A 26298-nucleotide genomic window follows, 5' to 3' on the forward strand; every position below is an offset into this window, starting at 1 on the left:
TAATGACTCCTCCTGAGCAGTAGATGTCACAATGAGTCAGGTTCCACTCTACGGATTCCGGAGAAGAAACCTCAGAACAATCTTGTAATGGACGAGGAGGGTTAAAAGAGCGGAGTGGAACCTGTCCCTTTTTCATTTCTAACGTCGCAGCTCCAGTTACACTGCGCATGTGCCATTCCAACAAGACCGTCTCATCCTCCTTTCAATGGCCTTGGTAATGGAAGAGTTTGACGAGGTAAATATCAAACATTAGCCACAACGAATTTCGTTGGGAGACTGGACACAGTGCTCACTGACTTCTCACTGGCTTTCAGGACAAAGTGAAAGTGCCATTTGGGACAAAGCATCTGGATGCTGCCATGTGTTTCCCTGCCTCGGCAACAGATGTTCACACGGCCGTCATTCTCACTCATGGGGCGGGTGGAGACATGAACTTTAAACACCTCGTTTCTCTGGCACATGCCTTGGCTTCAAATGGCTTCCTTTGTTTCCGTTTCACATGTAAAGGTTTAAACTTGGCTTACAAAGTAAAGGCTTACCGTGCTGTGTGGGTGAGAATTTCCATTCATTCCAGACATAGCGGTCACTATTGTATCCATACAACAATCCTGTGCAACATTTAGCAGATTCAGAATCAGTAGGCTGTTTTTACACACCTGTGTTGTTCCCCCTAGGACTTCTTGAAATCTCTACAGAAGTTTACCATAAAGCACGTATTTGTTGGAGGTAAGCAACACTAGTGGGCTTACATGTGGCAATTTCCCATGTATTTAAGCACACGTTGAGTTTAAATTCTAAACTGTGGGAAGTTAAATGAACAGTGGCGGCTGGTGGAAAATGTTCTAGGTAGGGCTTTGCCACATCCAATCAATTTCAGCAAACATCCCAGAATGATTTAACGTGCAGGAAAAGCATATATTTATATATTTATATTTACACATATTACTGGATGATTCCATATTTTAAAAACACAAATATTGACCATTTGTATAGTTTATTATTATTATTTTGTATTATTATTATTTGGAGCTCAAGGTGGGAGCGGTGCCCTAGCGCCCTCTATTGAACAGCCGCCACTGTACATGAACAATACAATAATAGACGGGTCAATAAAGTTACTTATAATGGTTCATATTCTGAAAACTGCATGCACATTTTATTTTTGTAATTATAAGTTCCAGTATTGGTTAATCTGCCCTTAAACATTTCTAGGTTTTGCTAAAATTGTGCATTGTTAAAAAAAAAAAAAAAAGAGAATACAATATGAAATACAGCACTCGCTGGGTATGAAATCTTGTCTCGAAAATCCACAGGAAGGTCGATGGGATGTCGTGCTGCTGCAGCTTTAGCCAGGCAGCTGAGCGATGAATCCCAGGATGCAGTGCAGGGCGTCATCTGCCTGTCGTTCCCCCTGCATCCTCCGGCACAGACGCATGCCCATCTGCAACGGAGTGAGGATCTCAGGGGCCTGCCGGAGCACCTGCCTGTGCTGTGTGTGTCAGGCACTGAGGACATCATGTGTGACAGGGTGAGGACGGTTGGTGTGTGTGTGTGTGTGTGTGTGTGTGTGTGTGTGTGTGTGTGTGTGTGTGTGTGTGTGTGTGTGTGTGTGTGTGTGTGTGTGTGTGTGTGTGTGTGTGTGTGTGTGTGTGTGTGTGTGTGTGTGTGTGTGTGTGTGTGTGTGTGTGTGTGTGGGGGGGGGGGGGGGGGGGTTCAGGTAATTTCTTATACAGCAAGTGTTTATGCATTAAGTTATCTTTTTTTTTCTACATCATTTATATTTATTGATCATTCCATTGTTTTGCATTTTTTAATTCTTATTTTGCTTTTTGCTTGCTCAGGTCCTTTTTGAAGGGACGGTAAAAGAAATGAAAGCTAAAGTTGAGGTTTTCTGGCTGAAAGGAGGCAGCCATGGACTGACAGTGAAGGGGAGGTTGGAGGATTCTGTGCTGGATGAAGTGAATCTACAAGTCATCACCTGGATGAGTAAACAGGGAACATAGATTTTTTTTTTTTTGTGACAGTCTTTTTTAATAGTCAAATAAAGGATATATATTTTTACACAGTGTGGACAAATTGTTTTCTTTTTTTAGTAAGACATTCTTGAAAACTAAATGGTTCTGTTAGTTTGTTTTGTCATCCAGCCAGAAACTTCTCAAAATCTGACAAAAATAATACTGTGGTACTTTACATTGACTCTGCAGCACAATTTCAAACGATCTACGATTTCTAAATTGTATAACCAGACTGGGACACTGATTGTACTGTACACATTTATCATATTTCCAGTACAAGAGATTGCATGTAGAGATATTTCCTTACAGTTTACGGGTGCCTTAGTTATCATGGCAACTGACCTCAGTGAGAACTCAAGATAGTTTGTGAGACCAGGAACCCAGGGTTGATCATGGCATTAAGATTAATCTCAAATTAGTTTCTTTTTGTTCTTTTTTTTTTTTTTTTTTTTTTTTAATAAAAGGGTGTTCACCAAAAAATCCACTTCCAGAGGTTGGCCCCTTGATTTCTCTCTCTAAAGACATTCTACAAGTACATAACCTCAACTCAAGGTAACAAGAAGAAAAATACATGTTTGTAACGCTAGGAGGAGATAAAGCTCTATATTTAAATAAACGTAAGACAGTACAACTGTATACGGTTTGAATTGCTTTTTATTTTAAAGAGTGTTGAATTGAATTAATCTATTATTTGAACATATTGCTTAAAAATGATAAAGCATGGTTTCTTGAACGGAAACTGAAATTGGCCATCATAATAATAAATTACAATTATCGTACAAATAAGAGTTTTCCTCAGTCCTGTTGTTTAGGACACCAAACAACGCATTCATTTAAAGCATTAATATTGTCATTAATAAAAGCACATAGGTTTTACAAGAAAATTGGGGAAACAATTGGGCAATGCCAAAATAAATGCACACCAGTTCCTGGACATAACTACAACTCCAATCAATAACCCCCAAATAACCCATAACTTTATTGGTGATTAAGTATCGATGAAATTCAAACAGCATAAACTATTAGTACTATTGTCCGACCTGCAAATGAACCGCAATGTGTTGCCTGTGCCTTTAAGACAAACTCTGACGTTCATATTTAGTCGAATACGATTGGCTGGCTCACTTCCGTGTGTTTCTTTCTGGGGAAGCATGGCAGGAGAACCGTGGAACAGGGTAAACATTGCTTTCCCCAGTGCCGTTTCTCGTGTCCGTGTACACTTCAGTTCAACTACAGGTACGATTTTTTTTGTTCGGATGCTAATTAGCGTAATATGCCGATGATAGACCAAAGACACTCTGTATATATGCCGCTTGCAACCCACGTGTCAGGGGCGTGAATCCACCCTCAGCAGTGATGAGGAGTTGTACTTTATCGTTGAATGCACTGTGATGTTTGAGTGTTGTTGCTGTCACGCAGATGCGAGTGTTAAATACCTGCTGGTGGAGAATGAGATGGTGCTTAAACTTCTTCGGAGTGAGTTGCTGCAAACGGAGGTACGAGTTCTCTACGAGCTGCTGTACATCCTAAACAACAGCTCCAGAGGCAACAAGACGTTCAAAGGCTTAAAGCAGGTGAGGGACTCTGGATACATCCTCCACATCTGGCCACTACGTGATATATGTGATTGTTGAACTATGTTAGGTCTGGTGATGGGGAAACGTACGCATAGATGAGGTAGACCTGGCAAAGCTAAATAACTAACTGATGTGCCTTTTTAATTTCACATATGGTGACTTCCCTCTCACAGGTTGAACAATGCATAAACAGGCTGAAGAGCATGAAGCTTGATGTTGCTCTGCAGGACCTGACAGAGTTGTGTCCCAACAGAATTCAAAGGTACATACAAAGCTTTACTGGCTCAGTATGATGTGCTGTTTCTGACAGATGTTTGTTAACTTAAAGGCCAGCGTCAAACACACTCTTTGCTGTTTATTGTCACACAATGTGTGTGTAAGCTTGCACATGGATTAACTGCAATGAACTATAAATAAATAATTCACTGGAGCTTGATCGACCTATGCAGACCAATAACATCTCCAGCACCGATCTTTCACATCAGGTCAGGAGGACATTTCTATGCTGTGGGTTTTGTCTGGTATACTCAAATTCAATAGTGTTCAAAATACATGTAAAATAAGTTAATAATTTAAAAGGAATTGAAACTTTACATTTCAGATTTTAAAACAGATAATAAAAAACAACGTGCGTTTCTTTTATTTTTTTTATTTTCCCAAAGTCTCTTATGTAATTAAGAGTAAAAATGACTTAGTGGCATATCGATCAGTGAATCTCATAGTAAAAGCTTTTAACAGGTTTTAAGCACTGAGAAGAAGTACAGGAGGTTATTGAGCTGAAGCCATAGGGTGGCTCCTTACTCCACTATGGCAGATCAGTTAAACCATGTTAGCTTGCAGCTTAACATTCTGTAATGCACACATCACAGCAGTGACTCGTTTCATTAAATGTGTGTGTGTGTTTAGAGAACTGAGCATCAAAGCCGGGGAGTGTGACGTCCCCAGTCAGCCCATGCTGGAGTGGCTCTGTCTCAAAGTGCTGGGAGCCGGCCAGCTGATGAGCTGCACATTGAGTCGCTGCAGCAGAGCTTTCACGTATCCTTTTTTTTTTAAAAGGTGGTACTGTTCAGAAACATGAAGAGTATTCGGACAGAAATCTCTGTGAGTCTCTTTGCTTTCTTGATGCCACCTCGTGGGTTTGTCCTTAATAGATTTATGCTTCAGACTCTCAAAGCAGCAGATGAAATGGGAGGAGTTTGTTATCTTGAATATGGTGATAACCAGCATGCTCAGTCGTCTCTGGTGAGTGCGCTCTTCCTCATGGTCACATCCGAAAAGGCTGAGAAATGCAAAACGATGCAGAATCATACCGCACAAGGCAGCTTTGCATGTTGAGTAAAAATACATCTGCATTTAAAATGTTTGTTTTGAGACCACTGCCTTCCTCAATCCTAAACCCGCCTCCCTTGTGCTTCCTCAGGGTGATTTTTCGCGGTGTCCTGGTCAGCCTGTCCACTCTGTATCAGCAGCTCCTGGAGCTCCTCAGAGAAGTGGCCAACGCCCAGCCCATGCCCTTCCTCAAAGACTTCTCCCTGCCAGCAGATATGGCTCAGTTGCTGGGTCCTTCTGATGCATTTCTACTCACCAAAAAGCCAGCACATGGTCACCATGCTACATGCCACAAGGAGAAGCAGCAGCAGCAGAGGGGGAAGAAATCTTCTGTTAAAGTCAAGGGCCAGGGAGAGAAGAGGAAAGTCAAAGAAGATCTGGGTGTTTCCATTGAAAGAGGTGTGGGGCTCTTTCATTGTTCTGTATTCTGTATGACTCAGTAGATGCAGGGCAGTAAGATGACGCCGCTACAAAGGACACAAGTCTTTCACAGGAGGGTGACAAGAGTGAAAAATCAGTCAGCCTGTGTTCTAGTCTAGGTGGTTTGCTTTCATCGCTACTGACAGTTGACAAAATAATCCTCAATGTAGCCGTGTGTGATTTACACCAGATGCTTTTAGCGAAGCTGTATTTTTACCCAGTGCTTCATTTTCTCATCATCTCGTTTACTATGCAGAGGGAACAATGTTACAACAGTATTGACATTATTGTTGTTGTTTTTTCAGGTATAGGTCTTGACACTGACATGAAGCCTTTTCTCAAGGTTTTCAGGGACTTTACTGAGGTATGCGAGAGAACTGAATATATATATTTAAAGAATATGTAATTGCCTATCGTATATATGTAACTGTCCTATCTAATGATTACATCATTCTGTTGCCTAAGGGCAAGTCCTTCCCACAGAAGACAAACCAGGCTGACAAGAAACAAAAGTTCAAGAGACGAGTGAGAGAGGCTACAAGCTTCACAGACATGGCGACGCACCTCGAGGAAATGATCACATGGTGTAAATCCCAGAAGATGGAGAAGGAGAAACGTCTTTTAACCTTCCTGCTGTTAAAGTGCCAACGGATGAGATCCCTAGAGGCAGCAGGTTACAAGTAAGAGCAACGCGGCACAATGTTGGTCAGTGGCCACTTTATTAGGTACGGCTGTGCAATCTAATGCAATTCAATCATTTGTCAATAAAGACTTTTTGGCAGATTACATTAGACTGTACAGCTGTACCTTATAAGGTAGCTACTATGTGTTCAGGAAACGTACATACTCAAGTATTCTGTGACATTGGGTTCTGCAAATACTGATTGCTCCTATTTCTGTAATTCGTCCTCATCCCCAGCGTCCAGAGGAGGTTGCGGTCCTTCAGACAGGAAGCCTGCTGGGCTTCATCTCCTCAGGGGTCCGTGCCGAGAGCCTGTCGGTCCTCTGCTCGCCTGAGAACTCGCTCTCAGTCCCTCAGGAGTCGATTTAAGTGTTTAACGCTGAGAACTGGTGTGAAAAAGAAACAGCGGAAGAGAGAAAGGAAGAGGACTGAGTCACCGGTGTCTGGACTGTCAGGGGACGACCAAATAAACAGGAGTGCATGCGAGGCGACATCGCAGACCACCAGCTGCGACGGCCTTGATGACATAGATGATATATTTGCCTCTGTAGGTTTGTGACACTTTGGAATAGACACATCCAAGGAAACGATTGACATCGCTCAGTATATGACACGTGCCTCTAGTATGAAAGGAAAGAGGGAATTTGATGTGTAGAGAAAACTGATGATTGGACATTGTATGAAGTGCTAAACAGCAGCAGTCACTTTATCGCAGAAAGAGAAGTGTGGATTTTTTTTAAGAATATGTAAAAAGGTAGATTCAACTCTTGTTTGGTTTAATAGGGAATGAATAATAAGGTATTTAAATATTTTAAAGGGAGAAACTTCAGAGCAGGCAAATCATCAAAAAACATCTCCTGCTCCTGGCGATGTCTTTTGTCTCTGAAGGACGAGAGAGTTGAATGCTTTTGTCACAGATAAAACCTTCATAGCAGTCATTTCAACTGAAGTATTTTGAAGCGTGTCTGCTGCAACAAATGTGAACACAAATATTCAAAGGTTGCGCTTGAAATCCTTCGACTGTAAAACCCCATATGCAAGAAGGTTGATTTTCCTTCTTTTTTTTTCTACACTGCATACGCGGTGCAAAGAAGTTGTTTTATTCTTCTTGTCACATTTATACAATGTCAATAAAAATGCTGCTCATCTAGACACTGTTAACTACAACACAACTAATCCACATTTGTGAGGCATGCAGTGCAAATGGAATTGGTTCAAAGAGATTGTTTTTAGAAATACCAGAGTCTGACTTGAATCGTTATTTAAACATTTATAGATGTATCTGTTGACAGTGGAACTTTTTTATGATACAATGTAATGGACTTGGGTTGTTCCTGAGCACTGAAGCCACAGTTTATTGGTACTAAACACCAAATGAGGCTTAGTCCCTTTCAGACATGCATACGGTGAACAGTATAGAGCTGTTAAGTGCACATCTTGTTCCACCCTCTGAAGACAGCACTGCAGTATAATAACATACATGTCTTATACCCAATGCAATAAAACAAGTTTAATGAACCATGCAATACTGCAAATGCTTATTGTAGGCAGTAGAAGCCGTACGTGTTACAGATCCCATATCAAAAAGGCTTTTTTTGAAACACTCGTATTTCTGGCTCCACCTGGTGGAGTTGATAAATGAATGCATTCAATGATTAGTTCCAGGCTGTTGATTGTTCTCAGAGAATATGAGATCAATCCCTCATCCGTGGTAATTGTGAAGCAGATGTGTCGCTCTTCTCCTTTTGAGTTGAATGTGTGCTGGAGACAGAGTGCTGATGGGAACGGAGAACACACTGGCAGTGGTGTGTATTAGTAGGCCGGGTGGCCGAGCTCTAGGCCTTTTGAAGTCAAGTATAAGAACTGTGCAGGTGCCACCACATCCAAAACGTGCAGGTGTCTGGCAGTCCACAGCGGCCGGGATTGTTCAGGAGTGGAGGCTCTGCACCAAATTAGAAGCTAAAGGGTTAGTTTTGCTGCAGCCTGTGCTTTTTTCCTGCCCACCATCTTGTCATCCTCTGCCAAACAAGACACAGTTTTCCCATCTGCACAAATACAACGGTGCAGTTTTCTTCGCCCTCTACCGAGCACTGACTGGGTTGAGTTATGGTCTCACATTAGCCCGCCAGCTTCATTTGTTCATACGAGTCTGCAGATTCCTGATTCCTGTGCTTTCTGGGTTTCATCTAAACCAGTTAGTCAAGGTGGACTTGTGTAATCTCCTGCGGAGGAAAGGCCTTGATTGTCTGCTTTTTGTATTCACAGGCACATAGGTAGTCGGATGATTTCTTTCTCTGCATAAAGTTGGAAGGAGTGACAATGTGCTAAATGCTATCAGTATCCAGAATTTTACACTTGTATAGGCATAAAGGAGGATATACATGCCAGCAAAACCTTTTGAACACTTTTAATTTAGCAGCTATTATCTCCAACAAAATGTGAAAATAATCAATTTTTCTTGCAAATCTTTTCCTTAGTAGAAGTGAAAGCACCCCTGCATGAATTAATCTACAAAAAACGATGCAGCAGAGGTGAGTGCCTTGTTGGAGGATTTACTCAAATATATACTGAGGATATTATTTTTCATGCAATGCAAAAAGACTGACTTTGACCGTGTTACTTTTAATTAAGAAATACAAAATAAAGCAAATTCAATGACATGCAGTGACAGCAATTAAGAGACGTGTCAGTGGTGCATTCTTCATCGACTGCACATAACGTCACCAACATGCCTGCAGAGTTTCGGTTTGTTTAACAGGCTGTTGAGCTGATTAAGAAGTGTCTACATTTACTGACCTTACCTCAGCCACTGGTGAACTGATAGGATGCGCAGGGAGAGGCCACAATTTGTTGCCAGTAGGCAGTAATGAAACGTAAAATGCTGACATGTAACTGTCAGTAATTACAATGAACATCTCCACTAAAAATATTCAGCTGTACAGGTAATAAAAACTATCCAGTTACAGAATTGGTAGACCAATTTCAGCAATAGCTTCACTGTGGTTAATGTCTTTTTTTCAGCTGTACGCCCTACAGCCTGCATCATTATCTGGCTGGGGCAGCAAGTCTTCAGCACCGTCTGCTGCCACAGCTTAAGGGAGACCATAGACTGTCTGTCTACGTCTGTCAGCCAAGAGGTATTTAATAGCTTATCGTTGTAAATAGATGGTTCCACATGGCCAGGTTCAGTGCTGAAATTGTGCATATTTCTGTTGAAATGGATGGTTCTCCAGGGATTCTGTGCAAAGCATCAGACATGGCCTGTGGGCATATTATGACCTAAAACAGGAGAAGGAATATACAGGGCTGCACCCTCCATTATGCTGCTCTGCGATTTATTTTCCTCTCCCCTTAATAATAGCAGAAGGGGAATAGAGCACCCAAATGTTTCAGGTCTCAGCTTATGAATGGCTTGGCATTAAGGAATTCTCAACATTTATGCTCAGAGGTGTACAAAGTCAATCACATTATCTCCACAGAGACCGACCTAGTGCATCAAGCTCTATAGTGCTTTTCATTACTCAACCTGGTCTCCAATATATCAATGATAAAGGATACATTTGGACCAACTCCATGAATAAAGTGAAAACTAGTACAGGAAACATGTAAGCTCGAAATTCTCATTAAGGCCAGAGGGGTACACTGAATATAAATGGTGCAGCCATACAATAAGTGTACCCTTTACTAACGGGGCTTTCAATCCCAGTGCAATATTGTTGTTATGTCTAGGAATAGGTAATGAACCTTAAATAGATTTTTATCTCACTAATTCTCAAAAATCTCTTATGAAGTGAAGTCTAAGGTTGTGTCCCTCCATGTATAGATGATACATTTATTGTTTTGTTATTCACAATGGCAGGAAATAGAACATACGTTCTGTAATAACATGTTAAATCAAGAGTATGGCTTCTGTTTTTTTTTTTTTGTCTGTGTCCAAGAATATATATGTGAGAAAAACCTTCAGAGCATTTAACTGCTCCTTCATCAGTGCCGTATACTTAGAGGGCTGAGACCTGCAACATACTGTATGTGTGTGCTCTATTCCCCCACTGCAATCAAGATGGAAATAAAATAAAACGTGCACTCCGTTTTTATTCTTTTTCATGTTTGAGGCCAATGTCTCCGAACCTGGGCTCATAAAGTCTTTCGGGAGAGCAAAGTGACGAGCTTTTAATCAACTAAAAACGCCCCCAGTTGTACCAAAACCATCCTTCCATTTCCTTTCTATACTCACTTATTCTTCTCCATGGTCATAGAGGACACCATTAGTGCATAGCAATAAAAAAAGATTGCATTGCCTGCTGTACTGTTACTCATTGTAGACTACAAGAGCGTCACTAAGCTCCATTTTACATTTTAATAGGACAACATATAAGTGTCTTTGGCTTCTTAGTTTTCTGAACTGATAACCTAACCATTTGCAAAAAATAAGGATATAATAGTATTGTCAAAAAGTCAAACCATTGGTTTTGTATTCAGCCACTTCATATTTCTTGTACATAACGTCACAACTAACCATTTTGCAAACTGTGATACTGTGTTTTGAAAATGTGGCTGTATATTGTACCATGCTTGTCTATACATTTATTGATTTCCATTCATTTCTATACCAAAATCTGCAATCTGCAGCAATTTTGATAAGTAATTGTTGATGTACCTTCTCAAATATGAACATTTCTTAGATTTATATCATTCAATGAATATCTTTCGAGTTTTGAAGGGACAAAATAAGACATTTGAAAATGTCACCGTGGCACTGGGAACCCGTGATGGGTAAGTTCTCCCAATTTAAAAGACTGATTAGTTAATCAATCAGGAAAGTAATAAGTTGATTAATTGATGGTAAAAGAAAAAAGGTAGCCCTCATCTTTGTAATCCATCACAATAAACAGCTATCATTATTCAAAAGTTGCATTGAAACAGTAGGTAAACCCATTTTAAAAATGTGAAACTATATAAAAATGGTCAGCAACATGATTGAGTATATTTAATTTGTAATTAAGAGTATTTAAGAGCTATAACAAACACATATGGTGCCACACTGTGTGTGGATTTCTGGACATTACAATTTCTTCTTCTTTTTTTAAAAAGTAATTAGTTGCATTGAACGGGTCAAATGTAACAAGCTCAATTACACATAAATTGCTTTTAGCAAAAATCTAAACAAACAACAACGACAGACTTGATGAGAGGTGACGATGACGTTACATCCTGTCATCTGTAGTTTGTACTTCCGGAAGGTGGGGCTTTTGTTGCAGGAGCGGTTAGCTTTTGGAGAACCAATGTCCCGACATGCTCTATTAATGCAGTCATCAAGATAACATTAACCGAGGGCAGAAATACAAACCTCCTGCGTTGGTAAGTGTTCATAAATGTCTTAATGGAGTGGAATACATGGACGTTTCTACACGGCCATTATAGAGTAACAAAGTACCACACCTGTTTTAAGCAATGGACCTAACGTTAGTGGGGTGACCGCTTAATATAACGATGATGCGTTCAAATGAACTCCTAATTCGTATCGGTTTTAACTAACTGTTAACAAGTTTCAGTGTCAGCTTTAGTGTTGTAGTTTGCGTGTCATGCATGTCTTAGTTAATGGGTACAATATAATGCTAACATTAATCATCGCTGGTAAATTATCTTTAGGTTAGCTAGCGTCAATGTTGTTTAGCGTTACTGATGTGGACAACGTTTGCTTTAATTTGCTGGCACTCCTTCAATTCTCTTTATTTCTGGATGAATGAAAAGAGTATGCATGTTTTCATATGTTTGCATTCATTCCACCCGATTTAGGGCTGCGGTAGTAAAAACGGTAGTCTTATTACCAAAGTCCGTGTTTATGAGTTTGTGTGTTGATGTCAGCTGCTGTTACTAGCGTTAGCTTATAAAGCTATTGTAAACTACGCTAGCGTCACATTAGCATACGTGTTTGATATATATATACGTATCTGTTTGGTGTTGTTGGGGGGGTTTTAGTGAAGCTAACAGTATGCTTTATTAGCTCTAGGTAAAATGGACAAGCTGTTTTAATTATATTCCCGTTGATAATTAACGTTACGCCAACGGTATTTCCTGAAAAGTCACCTCCCCCTGAGAGAACATGACACACCCAAGGCTGGCTCATGGTTTCTTCAGTTAACGTTATTCCCAACTGTCAGCAAATGCAGTGTGGCACATTAATTCTTGGTATTTATGCGATAATAATGCAGTTATTGTCACATATGATTTCCTCTATGACCAGTCTGCTTAATGCAATTAGTTAATAATCTTATTTTCTAGTGGACCCATTGGCACACAGTGAAGGAGGACATCTGTTGCTCATTTAATAAAAGCTGCTAACAACGTGGTCACTTGTGGCTAAATACAAACCGGTCAAACTAGTACAGTTTTAAGGTAGAGGCAAACTAGTTTAGTGCAAGAATGGGATGTTCATGTGTACTGTTGTGTTTACTGATGCTACATTTTGCAGATGGATGTTTTCAACTCTTATCAAACCTTTTTATGTTTGCAGACAGGTCGAGGGCATTCAGGACAGGATAGTGTTGACAAAGCAATACACGGTTGCTCCATCTCATTAATAATACTTCGTTTTGGTATCAGGGGAAAGTGACAAATGCAATTCATCATCCTGAGTAATGTGTCTCAAGGGTCATTAAGGCCTAGTTTTAAAACCTAAAAATCTTTAACCAGTTACTTGATCATCTTTCCTACTTAATCCTCTTTGCTGGATAAATCCAGTGATTTTGTGGTTCACAGATGCACGAGGGATGTGCTCCACTCCGGATTTGTCCGGTCATTTATTCGATACTTGCAGTGAAAGAGTTATTGATCACTCGGTCAATGCTGGTTTGGTTTTATCAGAGGACTATATGTTACACCCCTTAGGCAATATTATCCAGTCAGTTTGTCGTTGACATATTTCACAGAACATTTCTGAGACATTAGCTTTGATGAATGTGGCACAAGGCAATCGCTTGCTTCGTGATGAATATTCCAAATAAAGTTTAAAAGAATAAGACTAGAGGAGAATACATACAATCTGGGTTCTTCCAACACTCAGAGGCACATTCTTGATAACAAACAACAACCTATTAAAATTGTAATCTTCTTTGTCCATCAGAGAGTGTATCTAAAGTTAAATTGGAAATGTGTGTCAATGAAAATCACATGTGTAGTAAAGCTGCAGCAGGGCCAGTAAAATTCATAGTAAAGGTATCTTATATGTCTGGATTACTCCTTGATTATTCTCATATTGTATTATAGGATTCAATGTTGAAACCGCTGATCCTCTTGGGGCTTTGAATATCTGCTGATTAGATCAATCTGAATTAATCATAGCATGTCTTGTGGTGGAGTTCGGGGTAAATATTGAAACTCAGACTCCACCCTCAATAGCCAAAGAGAGCTGAGTGGTACAACTGCACCCTAGAGTTGTTTGATTCCCTCACCACACGACATGCACAAAGGTCACAGCCCTAAACATGGCCTGCTGGTCCCGCATAGCAAACAACCATTAGCTGATGTTGTGTGTGAGACCACAGCGGTGCTCTCTGTGAGTTTGCTCTCCGAAACATACAAACCAACGCTCAAGCCCGTAGGGGGGAAACGGTCAAAAGCCTCGGAGGATACTGACAGCTTGAGTGAGATCACTGATTCTTAAGTGACAGATCATTACTCTGAAGAGTGTTGTGCCAAAAGGCTATGCGATATTGAATATTTAACTCATCTGGAATGACATGCGGTCACCTCCCTCTTATAATCAACCCATGAGCACAACGCTGATTCTACAGCCCAACCGGAGCTTGGCCAGGGAACCCAATTCAGGAATTGGTTTTGCAGTGTTGTAGGGCTCCACCAGTGGTGGATGGTTTTTGTTTTGGTACTATTGATGGCTGATATAATTTATAACTACATCATGCAAGTTTTAAGTGTTTTTCCCAACATAGCATGATTAATTGTTTTAGAAAATACAGGGACTGAAACTAATGAAAGAGAGTCAGTGCATTGATCAGCTTTGACCAACATTCTAGCTGCTTAATAATGCAAACAACAACTTCTAATTCTGGGAAAGATAGATTTTTACATAGTTGTAGACCCATTGCAAGCGAATGACATCAGAGGTGAAGAAAGGTCTGGTGAATGCTGCAGAGCTGGCCCTGCGTTCATCCCTTTTCCCTGTCAACACTGTCGGGATGTTTATCCCGACAGTGTGCTCCACACAGGCATTCTTGATGCTCCACACAGGCTCTTTTTTCACTTGAATGTTTCTCTTCATGGTAATCCCTCTGGTTCCTTCCTGTTACTGCAACGTGTCAGAATTGATGAGCATTTTGTGCTATTTGGCTCATACCAAAGAGGTCCATCTGCTTTTCTGATCAAGTTTTCATTTCCTGATGAGGTTCCCGACTGACCCGGGCTCTTGTGCGTCATAGCACAGGACTCAGAGAACCATCTGCTACTGGTGTTGGCATTGGAAGTGGAGGGAAAGGGTTGAAATAATGATGTATGGCTTTTTTTTTACTGGACTTAGAAAGTGAGTGGTTATGTGCAGGAGATAGGGATGTAGATGCATAGCGGCCCTCAGTTGTCTGCTTTCTGTCAGCAGGGAGTTTTATATATTTTTGTGTGAATGTCATTTATTACTATGAATCATGCCTGAGGAATTTGTGGCCATTGCACGGTGCAGGGAGCTGTCAATAACTGTAACTGGGGGTACCAACAACAATCCCAGTCATCTGAAAAATATATGCTAAAGCACATTTTCCTACACATGCACATAGAATACTATTTCCCCTCTTGTTTACTTCAGTAAAAGAAGACTCCGAAAATAGCAAGCATTAAATCCTGTTTTCTTTGGTCTATGACTGTTTGACACAAGTTTTGCTTTTGCTGGAAATTCCCAACTCCTTTCAGGATATGTGAGTCAGACAATTATGTATTTTTCCACTTGCAGGGGAATTATTCATTTAAGGCTGGATGGATGTTTCTCCCCACAAAGCAGCCAATAGGACGTCGGCCTACTCGCATACATATCGACATATGTTTCATTTCATATCAACAATATAGGCTGTATTTCTGTTATTTCAATAAATACATAGTCCAAATGAAATAACTACATGGTTTTGTATACTTTTATGTTCCATAAATATTCGACAAATAAAAAGTACTGGGTATTTTCTCATTTGCTTAAGAGATTGAGTGCAGAAAATTAGTTTTTTTTATAGGAATTTGATCCGGCGTGTGCTTGTTATTACCAATTTAGATGATGTAATTTTATATCACGATATCTTGATCTAGAAAGACAATAAATGCTCATATTGAATTATCACCCAGCTTTACTGCAAGGAAGATTAACAAGTTATAATAAGGTTCTTTAAACTCTGCAAAAGGGTTTCAGGCACCATGATCACAACTGAGCTGTGGGGGAGAGGCCCACTGGGGGGTTGTGGGTAGATGTTGATGTTGTGCTGTCACGGCTTACAACTCCCTGTGTGGTAAACCATGATGGCACCGCAGGTCCCTAGCATGGTGTAGGTGATATGTAACTGAGACTATTGTGTTTTTCTTTTCGGGTAAATGAAAAAAAATATATGGCAAGGTGGGAAATAAGTAGTGGGGAGTTATGACGTTTTCTTTCTATCTACCCTGGAGCATTGCAGTGGAATGCTTAATGGAAAAGACACGAGTGTTTGGATAAGATCACCGGGGGCCGGCTGTGGAGAGGTTAGTGAGGATATCTGTAATGTAATGTAATATCTGCTGTGTGTTGAAGTTGAGACCCACGGAAAGCTTTTCGCATCACAATGTCATCGCGGATGCTTTTGCTCCTTAAGCCCGAGTCATAGATCTGAATGGGATAAGTGACGACCACACTTCATTTACACCCCGATGATGATTCCCATGTGAATAAAAAAAAAAGACATTTCTCAGACTGGAGACGAATGTGACAAAGCAGCTCAGTCAGTGTCGCTGAAGTAGGAAGTATTCTACCACCGAGAGGATTTAGTTCCTGCTCTCATCAAAGGCTCCTCTGTGGCCGAGGCTTGTTAGTATGCATTGTAGGTGTCTTTCTGAGAGTTCCCTCTTTGCTGCTGTGTACCGGATTATTAAGTGAGCCAAGTCATTTCCTCATCTCCACTGGCAGTGGCCATTATAACTGCTGCATCTGCATAACCCATATCTGAGATTTGCTGTTTAGTTGTGCATCAGTGGTTGCTCTGTGATCTTAATGCCCTGTTGCTGTGTGTCACAGAAGAACCGTTCTGACTCATCTAGGTTCTATCGTTTTCTCCACAGTGAGCCGTGATTAGGACCGGTTAAGGTTGGTAGCTGTCCAGAAGCAAAGCGCCCCAAATTAAAGACCTTTTTCAGCCGAGGAGCGGTAGACATTTGATGAGACACAGCAAGAGTTGTGCAGCTGGTGCGTTAAGGAGGGAGTTGTGTATTACTGGCAGCTGAACTATTACGGGGGAGTCTGTTAGCAGTGGTGCAACGGATCATAAAACTCACGCTTCAGAAACGGATCATGGATCCGGATCTTTACAAAAGAAAAAAAGGGAACAAATATCACTTTTAGAGATCCCTGAACCACGAGTTGGAATCCGTACGGATCACGGCTCAACACTGGTCCGCTACAAGTTAATACTGTTCGAAAATGGTTGCAGGTCACAATCATTTTACCACAATTGTCTCTCCTCAAGTGACATCACATCCTGTACGTTCTGTTGGATACTCCCATTGCATCTGTGCAACATTACGGTGTTTTAATTCAACCAGCACCCACCGTAGGCCACCTCAGATTGTTCTGGTTGACTCAGTTGACCCGCTGATGATGAGAGAAACGCTGAGCTCATCTCCTTCTCGAATCCTTGGAATCTGGTGGGTTGTTAATGGGCCAGTAAAGCCCCCGTTTTCTCCCCCTCAGAGAGGAGAGGAAATCCCCTCACCCCTGTGTCCTCAGGAATGCAGAGAGGGGGTCATCAGGGCCTCTGCAACGTTGGCTCAGATGTCTTGAATTTACACACACACACATCATTTCACTTATTCTACTTAGCACAGAGTGGAATCTAGTTATCACAGTACAAGATGTTGAATTTGACCATCACTTGTTGTGTTTTGCACCAGTGAAACTCTTAACTTCTGCACATGTGACAGAGAGTTCATTGACAGATCATACCTGAAGAAAGAGAGCTCCACTTTGGGAATACATTAAAATACCACTCACCATGTTATTTGCTTTAGAATATGACAATTGGTTTGTACTGGATGTCAGTCTACGCATATAAGAGCATGGGTGATTGGAGGTTTTCTATTTGCAAGGCTTCGTGGCATCAACATGAGTTATTTGGCTTTATCTGCTTGCTGTAATCTTTTATTAGTATCTGTGTGAGTCCCGGAGAACCTTTGGAAGATTCATGCCGAAGTGATGAGTTGAGCAGGAAGGGAACACGGGCCCATTCTCCAGAGGGACTCCTAATGAATTCCTATAGCCCACACTGCACTGGTGCCATCTATATTTCAGGAGCGTAGCAGCCAGAGTGGTCTTTTAGACAGCACCCCTCCTTCTCCACAACTCTACACCCCGTTAAAGAGGACCAGCACCAAGCAGACTCCGGTTCCATATGTGGGTCAGGCCTAAATATTCATTATTCGTTTGCCAATGCCTTCCATTGTAAGGCTTCAAGCTACTTGTGGTGAACTGGAGCTGGTGTAAATATGGTGGATCCCCTGCTCTAAGGTCGTCTTCAAACATATACTTTCCCCCCACTTAAGTCTGTGATTGCTTTTTGTTTAGCATTGGGATTTGTGTGTGTGCATGAGCACGGAGAAGTGGGTTACAAGTGAATAATTTACATGGTGGCCCCTATGCATAAGTGCTGACTTTAGCATGTGTTCTTTCAGAAGGTGTGTTATTGTGTGTGTGGATATCCTTCCTCGGAGCTCTTTCACTGGTCTGGTTACTGATAACAAAGACAGGAAGAAGAGCACAGGTCAGACATCCCCTTTGTCAGGGACAGTGGGTCCACGGTGCCACATCCTCAGTATCCATCACAGCACTGTAGCTGGCATACAAGTGTAGGTTAATTAGATGCAAAGCACATGTTCCCCTCTGCCTCTGGACAACACAAAGAAATGTTGCAGCGAAAGCTCATCTGCGCAGTTGCACACTTACATAGAAATTGTTCATCTAGACCAGGAGTTTGCAATGCTTGTGTAAAACAACAACCATATGGAAATCTTACAGGATTTTAAGCTGCTGTCATGGGCTTCCGTGATGTTTCGACATCATCGCTACATTTACAAGAAAAACCTTTTTAATGTGAAAACACTAAAAATCCCCACCAGAGTCGGAGGTATGAGATTTTTTTTTTCCCTGCCATCAGCAGATACGTTTCCTCTCCTCTGCCTTGTCTGGTTAACTCTCAGCGCACACTCGTCTCGCTGTTGGAGCTGAAGTGAGATGTTTACGGTTAAGCAGGAGCAGACTGTGAATAATGCTATGAATCAGCTCTGTGCTGGCATTAGTGTGACATCCACAGAGAAGGGAAGGGTTTTCTTTCCAGATAGAGATGCAATTATACGGCGAAAAGAATGTAAAGAAAAAGTTTGTGTTCTACCAAGTCAAAGTGTTCCCTTTGCGCTGGTGTTAGTTTGTGTCTATATGATGTGACATCTGTTGACATTATCGCCAGCTGCTCAGATGTGTATTTGACTGTTGGTAGCTGGTTGTGCGTTGGGTGTTTAATTACTGGTTGCTTACTGTTGACCTATCCAGCAGGATTGACAAGGGTGGAGCCCATATAACAACAGGGTGAACTGCAAAGGGTTGGGACATCACGTCAACTCTCCAAGGGAAGTTAAGCTTGGGGATTTTGGAATGTTGCATGATTTCCACAAAATATTGAACTTGTTTGGGGGGAATACACACAAAACAAGCAGATCTATGCGTTTATATGGTACATTTTTGGTTACAACTAGGACCATTGAATTGAATTGTAACCATTCACTGCATTCATACATGCAGAGAATTGTTTAGCTGCACCAAAACATTTGTATACTGCACCACTATTTGGTGTATGTGTCCTTTTAATCTACCTCCATTCATTCTTCATTGTAAAACATGTCTAACCTAAGATTGCACACAACCCATATTGTCAAAGTAACTTTCCCCGTTTGTTAACTTGCTAGCTAGCCAGTTAGCTCACCCACCACATGACACATTTCACACTGTATGCATTTGGCAAATTAATGGATTTATTTGGCATTTATTTATCTCTGCTGAAGGATGTTGTGAAAGGTCCGTTTCTATCGGCTTATGACATTGTAGACAGCAGAGGGTTAACTGAACAGACAGAAGGCAGTAGAAGTAGTTCAGTAGGCGAGTTCACAGGAAGTGATTGATCTAGACTTCTGCTGCATCATAAAACAAAAACCCCACGATATTGGCTGTTTGGTTGATCTCCCAGAAACATTTTGGGAGTCTCAGTGGCCTACGATGTCACTTTTGTCTCATTTTCTGTCATTTACGCATAACCATTGATTATTACCATGAAAGGTAAAATGCCAGCCCCTGTTTTTGAAGGATTAAATGATCATTAAACATTCTATCAATGGCTGTGTAAATGAATGTTTTCTTGCAGTGTACTATTTCAGTCAAACTAGGGACACTCAGTATTGATGTTTTTGACAACATCCGATCATTATTTATGGTAGTGTCTGCTGATACAGCGATAACTATTCTCAATATCTTTGCAATAAGACTACAGATCTAATTCCTACAACTGGAGTGAAGCTATCGTAGAGAAATGTGATGTTGTGGTTAAAGATTTAATAAGAGCCAAAACAGCCCTTGTAGTGTTGGTGGAGAACAGTAGTCAATAATGTTGGTTGTATGAGTTCTAAAACCTGGAAAGTAGTTAACATTTTTTGCACTTCTGGTTCCCTCGCATCAAAGTCAATGTTTTCTTTTTTTGAATGGCTTTTTGGTTACATGCCTGAAATAAGGTCTGGGGTTAAGACAAGCTTAAGAGATTTTCACGTTTTGGTCTGCTAAATAAAATAGTAGATTCCCCTCAAGAATTTGAAGCTTTTGAGTCTCTTAAAAACGTTGGTTTCTTAAAAGTGACTAAGTGAGTCTACAAAATGAAATAATGCTGACTAGTCCGCCATCACTGCTTTGTCACAACTTCAACCCTGGACCTCTCTATAGATGGTTACTAATGACAGGCTGGTGACTTGTTCTGACTTGTCTTCTGTGCACATGTGACTCTCTTGATATAACCATTTCCTGTCCGTCCAAAGGCTGTGCCGGTTAAGATATGGCAGCCAGGCGTTTACAACGTAGCTCTAGGCTGGAAGTTGTGTCTGACAGAGATAGAAGATATGGAAGTCAGGTGAAAGCAATTGACTCTGAGCTTTCACCTTCTAAGGGCAGGGCCATTATAGTGCAGATAGATGGCCAACGACATCTCCCTTCTTTTTAACGAGGTTAGCACACGATGCCCTATTTTTAATGCATTCCTAAATGCCGTCTCGCGGTGGAGAATGATAGCTTCATTACTTCCGATCAGCTAAAACGACCTTTTGATGGCGAACTTTGTAAAGTTCTAGGATTCATGATTAGGCAATTTGGCACTTTAATGGGGAGGGGTGGAGGGGGGGGTTAGGATTCAAGATGTGCTGGAGCTAAGCCGAGCGTCTTGGCACGGCAGGTTACTGTCATAGTGAAAGCTCTTTAACAACTGTCGTCTGTCCCGTTTATTCTCGGTAGATGTTGATATGTTTCCACTTCTGTCATTCACAGGTTTTGTCGGAGTGTCTGGTTGCAGAGGAAGTGTATGCGTGAGTGTGTGTGTGTGTGCGCGCGTATGTGTGTGAGTGTGTGAAAGATACACAGAGAAGAATCCAGTGATGGCTACCGGTAAAAGTAAAAACCAGAGCTCTCTGGCACTGCACAAGGTGATAATGGTGGGGAGTGGAGGCGTGGGGAAGTCGGCCCTCACCCTGCAGTTCATGTATGATGAGGTGAGTCAACACACTCCTAGAAACAGCCTAAAACTGCTGTGCATGGGTTGAAACAGTAAGCACTGGTCACTTCTAACCAGTTCTCTTTTTAATCATTGTAAAGTTGCAGGTGTTCTCCAATCGAAAGCTTTTAATGTGAAACAATTGCAAGAAGTGTTGCATGCAAAATGGTTGAGAAAACAGGGAAGCTGCTGTCTGTGACATGGAAGTAAGAGCGTGATGATAGGAAACAACAGTGGCTCCTCCACCACAGAGGTGCTGCTACACTACTACAAGGTTAACAGCTATTCTCGTAAAAAGGACACTTTTCTCGAGTCCACTGCTCGCTTGACCGGAGATGTTGTTTACTGTAACAACATCGCTCAATGCAGGGCAGAGACGGTCACCGATCGGCTCCGCTACCAAAGCAGCATATCAGCTGCATTTTTCATGTGTCTGCTGTCCATTAGACGGCTCAGATACGCTTCTATAACCTGCGGGGCTGCCTACACACAACTCCTCATGCTAAACCGATGCTTTACGCATGTTAAACACAAGTTGCAGCATGTTTCACACTCCGAAAATCTCCAAAGAAATGTCTCTTTTCATCTCCAGTTTGTGGAGGACTACGAGCCCACCAAGGCCGACAGCTACAGGAAGAAGGTGGTTCTGGATGGGGAGGAGGTCCAGATCGACATTCTGGACACAGCCGGCCAGGAGGACTACGCTGCCATCAGGGACAACTATTTCCGCAGCGGGGAGGGCTTCCTGCTGGTGTTCTCCATCACAGAGCAGGAGTCCTTCTCTGCCACTGTGGAGTTCAGGTACCGTCTCCCGCCTACGTCTGTCTTTGGGTGGGACCGGAAAAAATGTTAATGGTGCACCTGTTGGAGCTCGGGACTGCTATCGGTATCGGCCTTCAATTCTAGAACTATAGAACTTGTAGTAGGTAGGGTCACGCTCTTATGAAGAGAAATGGACAGTTTATTTTGCTGCCCAATCCCAATCACATGTCCTACATTACAGGTAAGAAGATTGTTTAGGAGCTCTGCATTTAGAAAAGCACCACAGATTTGCTTTGATGGTTTTGCATAATATTTGTAGTGAGAGAAGTGTCAGTGTGGATTTGTTGTGGCAGGAAGGTTTTGATAGCAGCCTTTATTCATCCTTAGCATTAACAAAAACATACTGAAACATCAAATGCAGATCTCAGTCAGTAGCACTGCAACATGTTGCTGAACTACAAGTAAAGTTATATCTGTCTGGGAATTATTATTTGACACATTCATTGCTAAATGCTAATCTTCAATGCTAATGATTTCAAATGGTTTAAGCGTCAGAGAAATGAGTTGTTTGGAACGTCCCTTGTAAGATTATATTAGATTTAAACACAATGATTTATTTACACAAGAAGAACTGGTGAAAGTACCAACAGTAGATAATCTGTGCTGTGCTTGCAGGGAGCAGATCCTGCGGGTGAAGGCGGAAGAGGACAAGATCCCTCTCCTCGTGGTCGGGAACAAGTCTGACCTGGAGGAGCGTCGGCAGGTGTCTGTGGATGAGGCTCGAGGGAAGGCCGAGGAGTGGGGCGTCCAGTATGTCGAGACGTCAGCCAAAACCAGGGCCAACGTCGACAAGGTGCGGCAACACACACGGCACTCTACATTACTGTAAATTGATGTCTTTTCATATCCATTTTGTTTTTTCATTCAATTCATGTTGCAACTGTTAAGTGTGCTTAGTTGATTTCATTCTTCTCTTTTTTTTTTTACTCCTCAGGTGTTCTTTGACCTGATGCGTGAAGTACGAGGCAAGAAAATGTCAGAAAACAAAGACAAAAACGGAAAAGGAAAAAACAAAAAGAACAAGAAGAGCTTCAAAGAAAGATGCTGTTTACTTTGAACTCTTCATGGACCTTAACAATCCACAATACAACTGTGAAGTTGGGGAACAAAGCAGAGCGTCCTTGTCATTCAAATTCAATTTAAACTTGTTTTTTTTAAATAGTTGGGTTTAGTTTAGTGTTTAGAACAATCTCAACCCTATTTTTATTTTTTTGTTTTTCATGAATGAAATCTGAGTTGCTGTTTCATTGGAAGATAACCACTGTTGTGACTGTGACTCGGCCTGCAGTGCTTGATGGCTCACAGTAAGCCAATGACCAAACTGCCACTGACACTAACTTTTGCTGCTCAAGACATTGTCCACTGTTAAACTCAGCGACTATACTGCCCTTGACTTTGGTTCAGTGTGTTTTACACCAGACTTGTTGAGTCTTTGTCAAGTTAACAGTGCTAATTCATTTCTTTACCTGCTCTAAATCTTAACCTGCGTCATTGTAATCTGTTCGTATAGATCCCTCGAGTGTCTGTTCATCGATTTTACAAGGAACTCAAATGCTGCTGTCTGTCCTTTTTTGTAATCATTTATGATGACACTTAATGTCTATTGAAGATGTTGGCCTCATTCATTCATCTGTCCAGACTCTCATCATTACGACTTGAGAGAATGTTTTTCATTGTTGAGTCTCTGAGGCCGCTGTTTTTTAGTTTTTCTGACCACAGAAGAATCGGTGCAGTAAGAGGTCTTATTGTTAAACGGGGTTATTTTACGCCACTGTTGTCAGCCCTTATATGATAACCGCAGATCAACCCAGAAGATGCTTTGCAGTTTTTCAGGAGGACTGCTGCAAGTCGATATCTTTGGTGATTGTGAAACAAATTTATGATGAGGTAATTTATCTCTGAGCTCATATAACATATATATATATACTATTGTTAGATATTCTGAGGCTGTGAAAAGAAGGTTGTCATGTGGTTACTAGTGTTTTTTCATGTTGGTATGGAATCATGGAATCTGGCTCCTCCCACCCTCCTCACATTGCAGATTACTTCCTGTTTCACACGACTGTTGACATTTTCAGTCTGTACTGTGAGACAGGTGTTGACAATCCAGGAGGCCATCATGATTCTGGTCCGCGATGACATTATAATCAATAACTTCTTCTTATATGTCTTTCTTTTTATACCGTGGTCTTTTTAATATCATGCACTACATTGCCAATACCTAAGAAGTAGACTTCGTGCGTCGCGCTGGAGATCTTTTTAAACAATTTGTGCCAACAAAATCACAAAACGTCAAACAATGTTTGTGGATGTACAGTATGTATGCTTATTAACTGAGTGCGTGTGTGTGTGTGTGTGTGTGTGTGTGTGTGTGTGTGCGTGCATTCACCAGAAGATCCTACTACTTTTCTGTGTCTCTAAGTGAAGCTTTGAAGAGGGCGCCAACTTCTTAACTGTTGTTAAATCAAGTGCTACAGTGAACAAGATGTTTCTACCACTGCCTAAACCATTCTTTGTAACCCTCCCGTTTCCTTTCACTTCCTACTGCTGTGAGTATGCTTTTATCTCTCTGCAGCGAGAGTGTTGCCGAATGAAATAAATGCTTTTTTCTTTTCTTTGTAAGTACTGGACATTATTTTGAATGTATACACATGTCACACTGAGCAATCCTAACTTTGATTTTATATTCTAACCACAGCAAGAGATGATTTACTCAGATTTTGATCTAATTGAATTTTGAGACCGATTAATGACATTGTCCCCAGTAGACTCACTGGTGCATATTGCCCTCCGCTGGCTGGTGGGGGTTATGGAACTACTCCCACTACTTATGGACACTGTACAGTTACTTTGGCATTTAGTCACTGAAGTGAAATGTTATGGTTGTCATTTGTTGTTCCCTTTGGGGCTTTCTCTGCCCCAGTTTGGTACAAAAAACAACAACATTTACTCACTTTGCATTGATTGTTCCTCTGCCATCTGGAAAAGAGTGCCAACGGTCTGTTTTTCTTGAGTTTGACGTGATCTACTACCACCGATTTTAATACCCTTATAGGCTTATCTTACATGGCGGGATGAGTGTAATGTTACCCTCAAGATGAACCAGTCGTGGACTCTCAGTGCTGAACACCTGGGGCTGGCTGGCTCACAAACTCATTTCACAAGTTGAAAACAGCGTCGACTACATCACCAGACAAAGACAAACCGTATATATCACTTTGAAAATATGGTTCTTGGCAGGAAGTGTCTTCTTTCTCTTACGCTAAAGGAAATTCCACTGACTTTTAGTCTATGTCCTCCATAGCTAAACATGAGAAAGTGTGCCATGTCTCTGATATGCTGATGCACAGTTTCTTTCCAAACTTTAAAAAGTGCTTTTATATCCCGTAGTATTTCTATAGGGACTTGTTTGTGTCTTTCTTACTCAGAAAATGAGTTTACAGTGAGCTTTATTTTGAAATATCTTCTTGTATTCCTTCAGGGATTGATGATTTGCTGTGCTGTTTGTGTTTGGCAGAATAATCTACTGGGAATGAAAAAGTTCATGTCTTCCAGCACTTTTTTCTTTTTAACATTAAGTCCCCTTTGGTGTCAACACTCCCATATCCCTCATGTCCCCACATCAATCGCCCATTTGTTAGCCGTGCAGCAGCTCCTGTGTGTGTGTATGTGTGTGTGTGCATCTTAACAGCATCACAGATAAGGCTGTTACTTCGCTGCTCTTTTGGAGAGAATGGTATATTTACAAGTATTGATTAGACAGGAAAACACCAGGTGAATTCTTAAATTTAGAGTGCTGAGAGAATTGCTGTGGGGATTTAAACCTGCAAAATTAATGGCTTCCACTTTTACTGCATGCCTCATTCATATATATATATATATATATATATATAAATAAATACAAACAAACTAATCCCTCCCCAATTTATGTGAAATCTAGCAGGTTTTGAAGCCTGTAGCAGCATTTCCACCAGAGGAGCTAAACATGTCACAGCTCTGATAAGCACATTTACCTGCCTGACATTCACCTCTCTGGATTTCCATTCTCCCCCTGCACCTCTAAGTAGGCAGATTAGGTGGTCCGTTAAACCCGCAGGAAGGCACTTATTTAGAAATATATGAAAGGGCAAAGTGAGCCCAAGCTAATGACCGATGCAGTGTCACCGGCGCACTCGCTGCTCTTTCATCATTCTGTAGAGAGGGCCCCCGTCCTCTGAGTAACCCTCGTTATATCTGAGCTAATGTTGGGGATGAGGATGTTCATGTGATAAAGCACCATCACAGTCCTTCATTATACAGAAAGAGAAACAGACTCGGTGGAATTGTGCTCGACCTATAAGATGAATGCAATGGACAGAGAATAACTCCTATTTTAGTGACTGTGCCATATCCTGTTTTCTGCATGGGGAGGGGAGACCGGTTCA

General features: G+C 41.3%; 2 protein-coding genes across 2 annotated transcripts; both read left to right on the top strand.

The window, feature by feature from the left end:
- Nucleotides 1-95: 95 nt before the first annotated feature.
- Nucleotides 96-7537, top strand: LOC306703671 (nucleolus and neural progenitor protein-like). The gene is made up of 14 exons (XM_079169715.1): nucleotides 96-235; nucleotides 315-551; nucleotides 675-726; nucleotides 1314-1528; nucleotides 1842-1933; nucleotides 3166-3251; nucleotides 3435-3589; nucleotides 3766-3854; nucleotides 4499-4627; nucleotides 4757-4834; nucleotides 5013-5320; nucleotides 5647-5705; nucleotides 5807-6021; nucleotides 6261-7537. Exons 1-14 carry the CDS (start codon nucleotides 206-208, stop codon nucleotides 6580-6582), a joined length of 2067 nt encoding a protein of 688 aa, XP_079025841.1. The 5' UTR covers nucleotides 96-205; the 3' UTR covers nucleotides 6583-7537.
- A 3727-nt stretch (nucleotides 7538-11264) lies between these two features.
- On the top strand, nucleotides 11265-24496 carry LOC306703562 (ras-related protein Ral-B). The gene is made up of 5 exons (XM_079169564.1): nucleotides 11265-11381; nucleotides 20830-21050; nucleotides 21645-21853; nucleotides 22490-22667; nucleotides 22809-24496. The coding sequence occupies exons 2-5, from the start codon at nucleotides 20937-20939 to the stop codon at nucleotides 22929-22931; spliced, it is 624 nt and encodes a 207-aa protein (XP_079025690.1). The 5' UTR covers nucleotides 11265-11381; nucleotides 20830-20936; the 3' UTR covers nucleotides 22932-24496.
- Nucleotides 24497-26298: the final 1802 nt, after the last annotated feature.

Source organism: Pholis gunnellus, assembly GCF_910591455.1.
Source record: "Pholis gunnellus genome assembly, chromosome: 12".
Taxonomy (NCBI): Eukaryota; Metazoa; Chordata; class Actinopteri; order Perciformes; family Pholidae; genus Pholis; species Pholis gunnellus.

Coding starts and splice junctions, on each gene's coding strand:
- LOC306703562 (XM_079169564.1), top strand. CDS start 20,937: ATGGCTACCGGTAAAAGTAAAAACCAGAGCTCTCTGGCACTGCACAAG. Junction 21,854..22,489: donor TCTGCCACTGTGGAGTTCAG/GTACCGTCTCCC, acceptor CTGTGCTTGCAG/GGAGCAGATCCTGCGGGTGA. Junction 22,668..22,808: donor CCAGGGCCAACGTCGACAAG/GTGCGGCAACAC, acceptor TTTACTCCTCAG/GTGTTCTTTGACCTGATGCG.
- LOC306703671 (XM_079169715.1), top strand. CDS start 206: ATGGCCTTGGTAATGGAAGAGTTTGACGAG. Junction 552..674: donor AGGCTTACCGTGCTGTGTGG/GTGAGAATTTCC, acceptor TGTTCCCCCTAG/GACTTCTTGAAATCTCTACA. Junction 727..1,313: donor AAAGCACGTATTTGTTGGAG/GTAAGCAACACT, acceptor GAAAATCCACAG/GAAGGTCGATGGGATGTCGT.